General features: G+C 48.2%; 1 protein-coding gene across 7 annotated transcripts in view; it reads left to right on the forward strand.

The window, feature by feature from the left end:
* Positions 1-314: 314 nt before the first annotated feature.
* Positions 315-13916, forward strand: part of Acsl5 (acyl-CoA synthetase long-chain family member 5) — a 47067-nt gene continuing 33465 nt past the window's right edge. Inside the window, exons 1-2 of one of the 7 annotated variants that reach the window (XM_087596137.1) lie at positions 315-396; positions 3101-3273. Coding sequence is in view for 1 of the 7 variants with exons in the window: in XM_087596119.1 (XP_087452245.1) it covers positions 3551-3617 (67 nt within the window). In the remaining 6 variants the exon portion in view is untranslated. 7 annotated transcript variants of the gene reach the window in all.

The following is a 13916-nucleotide window of genomic DNA, read 5'->3' on the forward strand; positions in this document are numbered from 1 at the left end:
GGTCAAATGAAGAACGAATCATGGCGTCTGACTGCCATCCCTCATGATTGATGTAGATGTCTGAAACTCTTGTTGACACTCACACCTCACAGTCGTGAAGAGGCAAGGCAGCTTGGAAGAGTTATAAACTAGGAAACGCAGTGTCAACAGGCCTGCTCTTCCCCGCCTTCAGCTCCTGAGAAAGGTTGGTTTCTATTTGTGGAGTACGCCCAGCCCCTAGCCTGAGAGGTAGCAGAGCTGTCTCCAGGCTGAGTTACAGGAGTCTGGAATGTTTGTGTCTGCATTCCAGAACTGTGGTGTATTGAATATGTGGTTCCTTTGTCCCTACGAAAAGGGAGAGAAAGTACACACAGTCAGAGCATCCCATGGAAGACTATGTCAGAATCGGGGCTATTGGTCAGTCCCCCCACATCACAATAACCTCACCTGTGAATGGCCTAAAAGAATGAAGGTTTGCACTTTTCAGTGGCTGCTGGATGGCTAAATTGAAAGGGGTTTTAAAGACCATTGTGTTCTAAGCTGTATGGCTATGGGTGCTATAAAGACGCCTAGTCTGACCATGGTGTTTGAAGAGACATGCCATGGTCTGACCGTGGTGTTTGAAGAGACATGCCATAGTCTGACCGTGGTGTTTGAAGAGACATGCCATAGTCTGACCGTGGTGTTTGAAGAGACATGCCATGGTCTGACCGTGGTGTTTGAAGAGACATGCCAGAGACAGTGGTTCAGCAAGAGATGATGTGGGGGCTGGGGAGGTGGTTCGATGGGAAGGCGCTTGCTTTTCAGACACACAGCACACACATAAATGGCAGGTAGGCATAGAGCACTGTAACCTCAGTACTTGTCAGGGCTGAAACGGGGAGGGGAGGTGGGCGGGGAGGGGATTTCCCGCCAACACCAAGCAAGCTGAGTAGGTGGACAAGCCAGAGAGCTCTCTCTTCAAGGGAGAGACTCTGCCTCAATAAGTAAGGTGGAGCATAGTCAAGGAAAACACCCAATATCAGTCTGTGACCTCCACATGTGTGCAAACACAACCTGCAAACACTCCCAGCAGGGACACATACCATATACACATATGCAATATATATATGTAATATGATATGTAATAGCATTATTATTATATAATGTATAATTTATATAAAATATAATGATATAATATAAAACAATAATATAACGTGTGTGTGTGTGTGTGTCCATGTCCATGTAATATACACATTAAGAGAAGAGAAAGCTGCTGTGGCCTGCTAGACCATTAGGGACCTGGATTCTGGCTTTTCACCATAGGTCAGCATATCACATTTGGAGTCTCCGATGCTCTTGAGAATGAAGTTAAGGTCGTCATGACACAGATGGCTCAATCATGCCCATAGTCACACTCACGTGGGTCCTCCTGTTCTGACCCCGTGTGACTTCGAGTTGGGTCTATGTAAAGGTGGCGTGAACAGTCAGTGGCAGGACTCCTGCTCAGCCAAAGCCTCCTCCTGGGACCCAGCCAGCTCCCCAATGTCCCCAAACCATGAGTTCACATCTAGGTCCCACTTGGTCATAACCAAGGCTATCCCTAATACAGCCTCTGTAGATAACTGAGTATCTAGTTGGTCCTATTAAAGGCAAGATTGGTGCAAAAATGAATCTAGGGTGACCCCAGGACAATGGCACCCATATCACCTGACACTGATGTAAATGCAAAAGGCCTGAGCTCCTGCTTACTGAATTGAAAACCCATGGCACAGGTCCAGACAACGGCGTTGTGACAGTCCCTCTGGGTGATTGTGACATGTACTGAAGTTTAGAAACTATGGCTTGGCGCATCTCACTCTCTAGAGAATATGGCATCAGCAGGTGTTCAGTCCGTAGTTTGCTGACCAGCATACCCTGGCTCTGGTCCAGTCCAGTAGCACTAATGCCCGAGGTTCTCACAGGGCTCTCCAGAGCCTCTTAGGAGCCCCTTTCTTTCTGGTGGTAAGGAAACGTAGGTTGGGGCTCTTTAGGAAGAGAGGACCTTTGAGGTCCACTTTGACGTCCAAGCACTTAAGACCTGGATACAAATCTGACCCGAGAAGACCCCTGAGTTATTAACTTGCTAAGCCCACACATAATTGAGCAGAAAGTGGTATTAATGCCTGACTTTGATATTGGTCTCCTGACCGGGTACATTCAGAAGTAAGCCTTTCCATACAGGCCTGGTACACAAAAAGCACTCAAGATTTGCACGCTCGCCAGTGGCTAGCTATACATTGACTGGTAGGACAGCATCATAGAGGGACCAAACACACAGATGGACATCTGTGAGCCTGCCTCAGGCCTAGGTAGTCTGCTTATAAGGTCTGGTTATAAGGTTTCAGTGTCTTCCTGAAAAGGGTCCATTGTCCTCCCCTGAGAAATAAAAGTTTTGCCTGGTCTAAAGAGTCCCTTATCTGTTCATACTTCTTCTGATTAGTGATGATACCTTTGTGGTCTTAATGATTTAGTAACAGCATAGTGACAAACTCCTTCCACATGGATAGAAGGAAGGAGATAGGCTGAGTTGTGAGGCAACACCTCTGGTGTCTTGCTAGGGGCAAGTAGGGCAGATTGGTCCCATGACCCCACACTCTCTGTGCACTTGGACTTGTCTTTTGACTCAGTCTCTGGACTTCAAGCTACCTCTGCTTATTTGTTTGCTTTGGAATCCTGGAATATCCTGGCTTTCCTAGAAGGCTCATCTCCAAACACAAACTTCTACTCAGCCCAGATCTTACAGCCGCAGCCTGAGCCGGTGTGAGTGACTTCCCCATTTCCTGAAGTAAAGGTGCACTTTCTCTGCCTTAATGTCTACTCTGGACTCTTCCTGTCTCAGACCCAAAGATAGTGGGGAAAAGAAAAACCCCTCCTATGCAAAGCCACATGCATACCTACCCCTTCCTCTAAACTCTGGCCTTTATAAAGTTTCACCCCACTCAATGCCAGCTTTCCGGGCCAATTGCTCTATTTTTTCCCTTCTTCAGTCCATTGCCTAACAATCTCTTGTTTAACCTTTTGCCAAATTCTCCACTTCTGTCAGAGGTGACTCTGAGTGTTTGAGCAGGTAACTTCTACCTTTGCACCTCTATCGCAACAGGTCCAAAGGTTCCAAAGGAGCTGGCAGGACACTCAGACAAGATCCACTGGCTTCAGGTGTGCCTAGTCCTGGAGTTCAGAAAGACGGAGGCAGCTGAATGTGGTGCTGAACCAACAACATCTAGCTACAAGGGGAGCCACTCCTCCACCCAGCGACTGTGACTGTTCTCACAGGTGAGCTGCTTTCTTTGGCTTATGGGATAGTGGGAGTAGAGAGAAGTAGGGGGAAGAAGGTGGGTGTATAGTCATCCTCGACCTGCCTAAAGCTCTTTCCTAACACGAGTGATAATCTCAAGTGACTTGTGTGGGAGGCAAAGAAAGACATCAGTTTGAAAAGGAAACATTTGAGCCACTTGGCTCTTAGAAGAGAAAAATAAAAGGAGTTGGAAGAAAACGTGAATCCCACTTTCGAAAGGGCGCAAAGCCTTTTAAAGGTTAAAATGGAGCAAGAATGCAGGTTTCCTTCATCTTCCATTCAGAAGGTCTTGGAGGATCTGGAAAGCACCCTAATGGAGAGGGTACGTGTTGACACTTGGGGAATCTCTTGTAAAGGATTCCGGTTCTGGATGCAACTCTGAGTCGTTAAGCATGGCCTTTCTTTAGAGCTAGAACATGGTGTAGCTGTACTTGACACAGGTCATCCGTCTCTATGGTCTGTTCCACAGAAATCTTGGGCATGTCAGAATCCTCCCATGTAGGAAGTATTAAGGGTGTCACCACCATGCACTGGAACTGGATTGACAGACAGCCCAGCAAGACCTTAGAACAAACCAGAGCTTGCTGAAACGGACACTAAGTTCTAGAGATCAGTGACATCTATAGTTGATGTCCTCTAATCCCCTGATGGGAGATGGGATAAGACAGGACTTAGAGAGAATCCAGGGATAGGTATCCCATTGACTGAGGTGCTGCATCCTCTCCCCCACCAAAGGTCCTCCTCTGGGGGTCAGGGCGGGGGCCGGAGGGATCCTGGTATGCTGAGCTCTAAAATTAAACAAAAGCTAGAGGCACCTCTCTCTATCCTACCCAAGGGGTCAGACCTGCAGGTCTCTAAGATGTGGCACCATTTTCCCCTGGTCTTTCTAGCAGGGGTGGGTGGGTCTGTGGGGATGGGGTGCTCTCTGCAGAAAGAAGGAATCCTAAGGTAGCTCTTATGAAGAGCCAGTATTCACCTTGAACTTCCTGCCTATCCTTCTTAAATGCTACTTGATCCTGCCGGTCTGTGAGGTTGCTGCGGGAGTGGGGAGAGGGAGGGGACAAAACCTGTCATCTCTTTTCCAATTCTGAGACTGAGGTCTCCTTGTGTTTCTGGGAGACCAGAACCTCAAAGGGTGATCAAACAAGATAACTGTCGACCCGGGTAATGCTCAGGTGTGAGAGGAGTCACAGAATACATTTCATCCTTAAACTTGGCGGGTGAGAACTGGAGCTGGTGGGGAGGCGGCGGCGGAAAAGGAGCCACGTCAACTGAATGGCTCGCCGTCCTAGTGGTTCCTCATTTTATCTATTCTGTTGTCTCAGCGAGGTGTGTCTGGCTTTCTGAGCCGAGGAACCGGGGAAAGGGGCTACACGGAGAAAGGGACAGTTGTGTTGCGTCTGACCTAAGGGCGGAGGTCCCTGTAGCTGGACTTTCCTGTCCTGCGAACGCAGCGGGGGAACAACGTCACCTCCGTTTCTCTGGCAGTGAACCCAGGGGCACCTCAACCCGTTTTCATTTGGATTTTCCGTCTTGGAGGAGAGCAAATGGGACCAGCGGGAGCAGGTGGCCTGTGTTGATGCAAAGGTGGCTTGTGTTTCAGCCCTTGGTGACTGAGGTCAAAGGCTTTGAAAACCCGCCAGGGTAGCTTTGGATATCTGTCTCTTCCTAGTCAAAGGCGCTTCCACTTTCAGTTGTAAAAGAGGAAAAAAAAAAAAAAAAACCAAACCAGGAAGTGAAGTCCCCAGCACCAGCATGTCAGAAAGCCCGGCTATGGCTTGGCTGGGACAGATCAGGGCAGGGCAGAAGTGGGGACGCTAGCCAGGCTGCCTGCCTGCCTGCATGGACGCTCTGAAGCCACCCTGCCCGCGGAGGAACCCGGGGTGAGGAAGGGAGAACCGGGGCTCTCCTGCCAGCAAGAAGCCGGAGACAGAAAGCCCCACTCGGAAGCTCCAAGGCGTGCGGCCCTTCACAGGGTAAGGGATCTGGAACCGGGTGTGATCCTAGGACGGGGTTCGTGCGCGTGACAGAGGCATCCCGAATCCCTCCTCCCTGTCCACTTCAGGAAGCGGCTTGGAATTCACAGCTCGCTGTGCCCCCACGTGTGTGCGCCATGCTCTCTCTGCCTGGGAGTGGAGGGCTCCTCTGTATCAGAAGGGGTGAGGGGAAGGAGGAAGAGGACGCAGGGAGGGACTTTATCCTCTCGGGGATGGAATACAAGCAGAGACATTTTTGCGGACCTGAGCACGTGGCGGCTCCCTGGGGTGGGCTGGGGGTTTAACCTTGGCTTTTCACTGAGTTTTGTCTCCCTCCGATGGTAGGAGCTGAGGAATGAGTCTAAGGAGATGGAGAGACAGGCCGAATGAAGCTGGGTGGTTGAATCTAAGATGCTCTTGAAGGGTTTTGAGGGAGTGAACGTTGAAAAGGGGTCCACGGCTGGGCTTTGGTACCTCCTGTGGTGTCGCCCCTCCCCCCTCCTTTGACAGTCTAGTCTGAATGGCAGGATTGAATCTAAACTTCCTACTTACAGTTGATTGGTGCCTTGTAAGAGGCAGGGTCTAGAATAAAATAAAACATTGGTCAGGTTTAAAAACGGAAGACAGAAGCAGCGGATTCCGATCCCGCCCTCTACGTGCACGGCAGGTATTTCTGGTAATTGTAGAATTCACCTCGGAAGAAACAGTATAAAATCTTGTGAGCATCACTCGTGTGCCTGTCTCTACCGACGAAAGGCACAAAAGCCTAAATAAAGCAAGAGCTATAAACGCAGGCGGTTTGAGAGAAGCAGGCAGCGTAGGCAGGTGAAGTGGCTGGTGTATGGTGGGCTATTGGTGTTGGAGACACTAGGGAAAAAATGCAGCACATAGGGCCCAGAGAAGCATATTCAATTTAATTAAAAAAAATACTGTCCGGGTGGGGATTTAGCTCAGTGGTAGAGCGCTTGGCTAGCAAGCACAAGGCCCTGGGTTCGGTCCCCAGCTCTGAAAAAAAAGAAAAGAAAGGAAAGGAAAAGAAAAGAAAAGAAAGGAAAGGAAAAGAAAAGAAAAGAAAAGAAAAGAAAAGAAAAGAAAAGAAAAGAAAACACTGTCCAATCAAACGAAGTTTCGGCCAAGCTATATTATAATTTTATTTTGTTTTTTGTTTTTTGTTTTTTTGTTTTTTTTGAAATTGTCTTTCATTCTATTTTTTATGCAGATGGGGCTAGCAATCTACCAGTCTCGGCTGTCCAAGGGCTGGGATTACATGCCCAGGCATATGCTAGTTCTTCTGGGCAGTGTGCCTCCGTGCACAGTGCTACATCATAGCAAGGAAACAGGTCCTAGGAGCACTAAAGAAGCACAGAGAACTGAGTCCAGTACCAGCGCATAGCAGATATCATATTTGAACAAGACGCTATTTTGTGGCCGGTGGCTTCTCTATGTGATGGTTAAAAAGGTAGTGTCAGAGAGGTGACATCCTACCTCCCCCAGGTTCACAGGGCAAGCAGGTTGTCAATTGTATCAGAACTGTAGGCAGTCTGATGCTTTTGAAAATAAAATATTTACAGTTTTATTTTTAAAACCCATTCTTCACTCACTTGTAGGATAAGCCTTTCTCTGGATAACCTAAAGTTTTGAGCTTGTAAAAAGATGTTCCTGTGTGACATTCTAGGCACCAGACTGAGCTCATGTGGTCATCCCCTGTTTGAGAGTTTTCTGGAACCAGGAATATTAAAATACTGCTGCCATTGGGGAAGCACCATGCTTAGAATCTTATGGGGACTTTTATTTTGACTTTCAATCAAACCCTATGGAGTACATTCTTTTTTTTTTTTTTTTTTTTTTTTTGGAGCTGAGGACCGAACCCAGGGCCTTGTGCTTGCTAGGCAAGTGCTCTACCACTGAGCTAAATTCCCAACCAGGAGTACATTCTTGGTAGAAAGGTGAGGCTAAGAAAGAAAGACACCCAACACACCATGGATGGTTAGATGTGGAATCTGAACTTGGGCTCACTTCGTTTCAGTGGCAATCTGTTCTTCAATGCCTTGATGAGTCTTGCTTCTTGCGTGGGCCAAAGAGTAAGAAACAGCAGATGTTTACTCCACTACAAATCTGTGAAGACAAAATGTAGACAGACCAGTTATCCGGGGCTGGGAGGGCAGGGAAGGGGCAGTCACTGCCTCACGTGCTCAGGGGTTTCTTTCAGTACGACAAAAATGTTTTGGAATTAAATAGACAGGACAGCGGTGTATCATGGTGAATGTTCTAGAGGGCTCACTTTGGAATGTTTAATTTTTAAAAAGCAAGTTCATCTTTAAAAAATAAAAATACAGTAGGAGGAGGAGGGGGGAGGAGGAGAATGAGCAGGAGGAGGAAGAGGAAGAGGAGGTGTCTTCTCCCTCCTCCTGGCAGATGAGCTCCCCATCCTGGGATTGGCAGCATTTTAAAAATCAAGAATCTGTTACCTGTTACTATGTCACATACTCGTACCTAGCAGATGCACTGACTCTTGACTGGGTGCAACTGGAGGTGAGTTTTAAGTCTGGCAGCACATGGCAAGTGTGGTGTTGTCCCAGCAGTGACCTCACCTTCACAGTTCACACCACATTCTTCGGTCAGTACATCTGGGTCTGTCCTGATGTTAGATCAGTCTCTCAGCAGCCCGCCCCACAGTCATAGGGCCGGATTTTTCCTAGGTTCCTGGTATGTGAATAAATGAGTTGATAGGGTTTGGAAGGCCAGCCAGCCTTTGTGCTGCCATTACAGATCTCTCAGTCTGCCTGGATCATTCTATTCTACAACGGTGATGGACTATGTGAGTGGCTTGAGGGAGATATGGAGTGCGGCTGGGTCAGAGATAGCTCATGTCTCCTCCAGTTACAACTGCGGTGTTTAAATAGTAACAAGGACTTCTTGAGACATTTGTCTGTAAGAGGAACCAAGATGCCAATGGTCATATCTTTTGAGACATCTTCTACAGGTCATCTAATAGGGAAGAGTAAGGGTGTGAAAATGGAGGCTTGTCCAAAAAAGAAAAGAGAGACTCTTGGTGTCAGTGTGTGTGCAGGTAAACATGTGTGAGGGGGTGTGTGCAGGTAAGTTTGTGTAGGCGTGTGTGTAGACATTAGTGCACATTCACCTGCATGCCGGCGACATCCTCTGGAGTTCTACCTCAGGTTCTGTCCACCTTCCTTTTGGGATCAGAGGTTCTCATCAGCCTGGATCTCACCAAGGGGACTGAGTGAGCTCCACTCCAGCAATCTACTATTTCCCAGCTACCCAGAGTTGAGATCGTAAACACATACGGCCACACCTGCTTTTTGTTTTCTCAGACCTGGCTTCTGAGAATCTCTCTTAGGTTCTCGGGCTTGTGCAACAAAGACTATACTAATTGAGCCACATCCCCAGGACTTCCTACATGCCCAATAGCGCACTAAGTCTGATAGCATTTTGCTGTGCACAGTTGAAAGCAGCAGATTTGCAGTGATGTTGAGTAACTGTCCCTGGGGCTGCCCCAGTCAATGATAGATCTGCTGCTCTGAAGTCTAGAAAAGCCATGACCTTGAAGGTTTGCTTCTGCACAGGAGAAGCCCTGGCAGTGAAGCTCGCTGCTTGCACTGCAGATCTGCTGATGCTTGACCATTGGTCTAGCCAGGTAGTGTGAGAGCTGAGTCTGCAGTGAACCCACGCAGGAAGGCGTCTTTCACAACCTCTTGCATCATCCACTCTTTATCGAACAGGAGTGATGGGGACCCAGCACTTTGCCCATTCTATCTTTTTACAGACCCTCTTATCAAATCTAGGGGACGTGTGCTTGACTTGTTCTCTCAAAATTAACTTGGTCAGCAAGGGGCTGGGGCTGCCCTTTGTGTGTGTGTGGGGGGTGGGGTAGGGGTGTTCCCCTTGACAAGCTTTTCTATAGGGTGGGGCCATTGGACTGTGATTTGTTTTAATCACAGCAGTAGATCAAGGTCACCTATGTCAACCTGTGTGCCGGTGGGATTTGTCACTTCCTGCCACCACCCTGTGTGTGGCTCCACGAATATCCTAAGGGACTAAGTTAATAGGCTGTTAGCATTTGAGTCAACAATGGCTGTCTTATTAAATACCACCTGACTCAACTGGCCAAAGTCTGTCAGCACCGTACCCGGAGTGACTGTGTCTGTCTAAGTGGCTCAGCAGTGGCCAAGAGCACCCGATATCGAGCCACCCACTGATCCTTCCCGGGGCCTTTATCTTCATGCTCTTTATCTACTCCATTAGAAACACCATTTCCCAGAAGTCAGTGCGAGTGAGAGGATGAGGGGAGAGCATTATGGGTGAAGGTGACTGTGCATTAGACCCTGCCTCTTCTCCTCCCTCCTGCTTAGATTAGTCAGGAGGACTGTTGATAAGAAACAGGAAGATGGTGCGATGGGCTGGATGATGGCAACCCTGGCTGGAAGCAGAGTGTGGGGGAGTCTTTCTGTCCATGAGCTTCTCTGGGTGGACATCTTTGATTGCACCTGGAAAAGAAACTGTTAGCAGTAAGGCCACGGGATCAGGGATCACACATCTGAGTGTGACCGTCGTGACCCAAAGGGGCTGACTAGTCTACAGGGCCTGTTCTTTCTCATCCTGGGATGCTCCTTCCACGACTGGAACCATTCGCTTGGTTTTTGTTTGTTTTTCCATGTTGGACAGACCTGTCATGCTGTAGAGGGCAGGGTTATATATTTTACTGTCAATCAACATAGGGCATACTAGGGGGCAAAGGGCCCTCAACTGTATCTCTCTCTGGTTATTTTATGTCTTTGTTGGGGCATGGGGGTGTCTTCTGTTTTTATTTAATCTTGTCATTTTTTGGAGATAAGCTGTCAAGTACCCAAGCTGGCCCCACACTCACTGTCTATCAGAGGATGTCCTTGGATTTGACCTGCAGCTCCTCCTGCCTCTACCTCCAGAATGCTGGTGACACGGGGTGTGCTGCTATTCCTGTTTTCCTAGGTGTTGGGGATCAAACCCAGGGCTTTATGGATGTTGACCCAGACGCAGTCAGCTAGCTACATCCCCATCTTCTCCCATTTTCTGAGAAGTGGTCACAAATAAAGGTGCCACAGGGCAGATAAACATATTGTTACCACACATCCTTTTGGCTGCCCACGAGAGCCAACAATTAGATACACCCCAATAAAGCAAGTTAGCTCCCTGGAAAAATGGCTTCATTTCCTAGCAGTTAAAGCATTCTGAGGCTAGCTTCTCTGTGCGGAGTGCTCTGACCACCTGATCATCCTAGGTTTGAATACTGGAGAGCATGCCCGGTGCTTGGGACTCTGCCTTGGCCTCATTCCTGTTGGGCAGCCATTGCCTCGCAACTCTCAAGAAGGATCCAGCAGACTCCAGGCTAGGCACACACTGTGTTCCTTTTGAGACTGAACTCTGCAGTGAGTGTTCTTCCACCCTCGGTTGGCTCTTCTCAGAGCCCGAGTGAGTGTGAGCAAAAGAAAGGGGTGGCACAGTCTCAGCGGGGTCCCACTCTACCTTGGGGGGTCTGTGCTGTGTGTACTGGACTCTAAAGGCTCGGATAGCCTCCGTATGGAGTGCTCATAGTACCTCGCAGCGATGGTCACTGAGTTACAGAAGCCTTGCTGGGAACCAACAGGGAGGAAGTAGTCATACAGCACAACTCCCTGGCTGCCTGGACCTCTTGTTTTCCTGTCTGGTTAAGCTCTGGGTCTTTCTGACAGCAACTCTTACGGGTTATTTATGGTGTGCTTTCATATAGGGGGTGCCTTGCATCTTGGAGCCATGGTGCCCACCCTAGCAGTTGTACTAAAGAAGGAGTGGGCAGCGGGGGGAGGGGGTTGTTCTTAGTTCTTGTTCTTGCTTTCCCCAGTTTGGTGGGCTTTTCTGTGGGTTTTTAATAGGACTTCCTTTTTATGAGGCTGCCGTCCCCTTCTGCTCGTGAAGAATTCAAGATGCCCTTTTCCTGACTGGCTAAGGACGTGTGTGTGTGTGTGTGTGTGTGTGTGTGTGTGTGTGTCTGTCTGTCTGTCTGTCTGTCTGTGTGTGTGTATGTGTCTGTGTGTCTGTGTGTGTGTCTCTGTCTGTGTGTGTCTGTGTGTCTGTTTCAGAACACCTAGGAGTAGGAGCAAGTCTCTGCCTGATTACTCGGCTAATGTGAGGTGGTAGGTGCTGCTTAGTGGCTGAGATGTTATCTCCTGGCTCATAGGTCAGAGTCTCATAGCAGCGCTCCTCAGCTACTCGGAGGAATATCCTTAGCTCCTGGGACTCCACCTTTGTTCTGGATTCTTATCTGATGGGGAGATTGAATGAAAGAAGTCTCCACCCCCAGAGCGGCAGTTTCAGGCTGTCTTGCTCAGTGGACTAGATGTGCTTCACACACTGGAAGAGGCTCCCATGGAATGCTGTTGGGGAGGGAGCCCACACCGACGGGAACAAATTTGGGGGGCCGGGGCGTCCCCAGGTGTGCTCACGTTCACTACTCTGATCTGGGGGCGGAACATTCTACAGCAGCTGCCTGAGTCAGAGGCAGGATAATAGTTGTACGTATCAGCTCGTAGATAAAATACGAGTTTCAGATTAAGCAATATATACCAGCAAGGATTTCCTTCCCAGTAGGAGCTACTCCAGACTCCCCGTGGAAGCTCTGTCCTTCCTGTCCAGCCCAGCCCCCTTTACTCTTTCTGTTTGGTCGGCAGTGCTCATCCACGCTGCAGTGATCTGTGCAGGGCCCAGGTTTGTAGTCGCACTCTGCAGTGCACAGCAGCCCCACTTATCTGGGCGCAGCCTTCCATGCTTGTAATCCTAGCCTCTCGGGAGGCTGAGTCGTAATTCTGAGTTCAAGACCAGCCTGGGCTCCCTGATAAGACCCTGTTTCTATACCCAACACTCAGCTATACACACAAAATAACAATCCTGTGAAGGCAGGATTTCACAGCCGTGCCTTCAGTCAGTAACAATGACCTGGCTTGTTGTTGGGTCCTTTGACTGAAGGATTCGATACCTAAAACTTTCTGGGAAAATCTCCTTCTAACGTCTCGCCTTCCACTTGTCTTTCCGACGGAGAGCATCCCCTCGGAAGCACCAGTGCTCTGTGTCCATGACTGTTGTCCACGTGCACTTTCTATTGGGCAGTAGATCCTGGAGCTGCCTTCTATCAATACATGTGTTTGCCTACAAAGGCTTCCGATGTACGGAAGTGCTGTTGGGTTAAGCAACCTAAACAGGTAAACTTTTCTACTTGCAACAATCCTCTGGCTTTAGTGATGTTAAACCTAGCATCTAAGACTGGGTGGGCATAGCTGCCACACGGCACACATACATCTGTTTAGTCTTTATATCACAGCCAGTAGTCTGATTAGGAAGATGTTAGTGCCATTTGATAGACAAGAAGCCACCAAGGGGATAAGTTACCTGCCCTGGGTAAGAGAAGACAGCACACCGGGAATTAAGCTCATGGGCTGACTTGCCCGAATCCTTTAGGCAATACTCCACACAATGTTTCTAATGCCCTCCGATGAGCTGACATTTTTCTACAGAATGAATTGATGGCAGAATCACTAGGGCGAAGGGCAAACGTTTAAATTGTAGAAGATGGCAACTTTCCCTCATAAGAGGTTGCCTCGAATTTATAATCTGCAATTAATATTGCTTATGTACCCTTTTGTTTCTGCTGGTTTAACGGGAGGGAGACAAGCGGGCACTTTTACAGGTGTGTGTGTGTGTGTGTGTGTGAGAGTGTGTGTGTGTGTGTGTGTGAGTGTGTGTGAGTGTGTGTGTGTGTGTGAGTGTGTGTGTGTGTGTGTGTGTGTGTGTGTGTGTGTGTGTGTGTGTGTGTGTGTTTCAAAAAGCCTGACCGCCACTGAATGTCTTGCCCAAGCTTCGGGATTCTGTTTTCCTGTACACACGGTTGTGACACCTCCACCCTTGTTTCATCTGCCTTTATCTGGCTTCTGAGTGGGAGGAGTTAGCTCTTGGCCTATAGTCAGGGTTTGATACTTTCTCTGTGCTACCTTCCAACAAGGCAGGCACTTTTGAGAGTTCTATGTGATTGAGCTTGTCACAGCTTCCATTTCTGGAGTTTAGTTCACATGGTATTCTTGAGTCTTCCTCGCCAGGGCTTTAATCTATGTCTCTACAATACTCTTTCCCACTTAACCTTGTTCTATTGGAAGACATTGCTCCGTCTCCAACATCCTTTATGGGAGTAAGTCAGTAAACAGCATTCTATCTTATCCCGAAGTGTTTATTATAAGTAAAGAAAATATATTTCGGCCTGAAATGCTATTTAATATGTGTTTACAATGCATACTGAGTGTGTTTTGTGATTATTTAATGATGAGAAAACTTGCGTAGTTGATTATGAATGTCAGACGTGAACGGGTGTGCCCTAGCCCATTATTTTATCAGAACCCTCTGGACTCTGAATTTCACTTGTCTGGGTGTTTTTTACAAATGGCCGTCAGGTGACCAGGCAAACCGTATTGGTATCAGAGTTGTGGCGGATGTATGGACTTGAGAGAAGATCTTTACCTTAGGCATGTTTCCCATTTTCAAGCTCTCTGACTCAGATCTAAAGTTGTTTCCTTGTTGAAACTTCATTATATTTCTTATTTGTGTGCCACGTGCATGGGGGAGGT

This window comes from Rattus norvegicus, chromosome 1 (genome assembly GCF_021556685.1).
Source record: "Rattus norvegicus strain SHRSP/BbbUtx chromosome 1, alternate assembly SHRSP_T2T, whole genome shotgun sequence".
Lineage (NCBI taxonomy): Eukaryota > Metazoa > Chordata > Mammalia > Rodentia > Muridae > Rattus > Rattus norvegicus.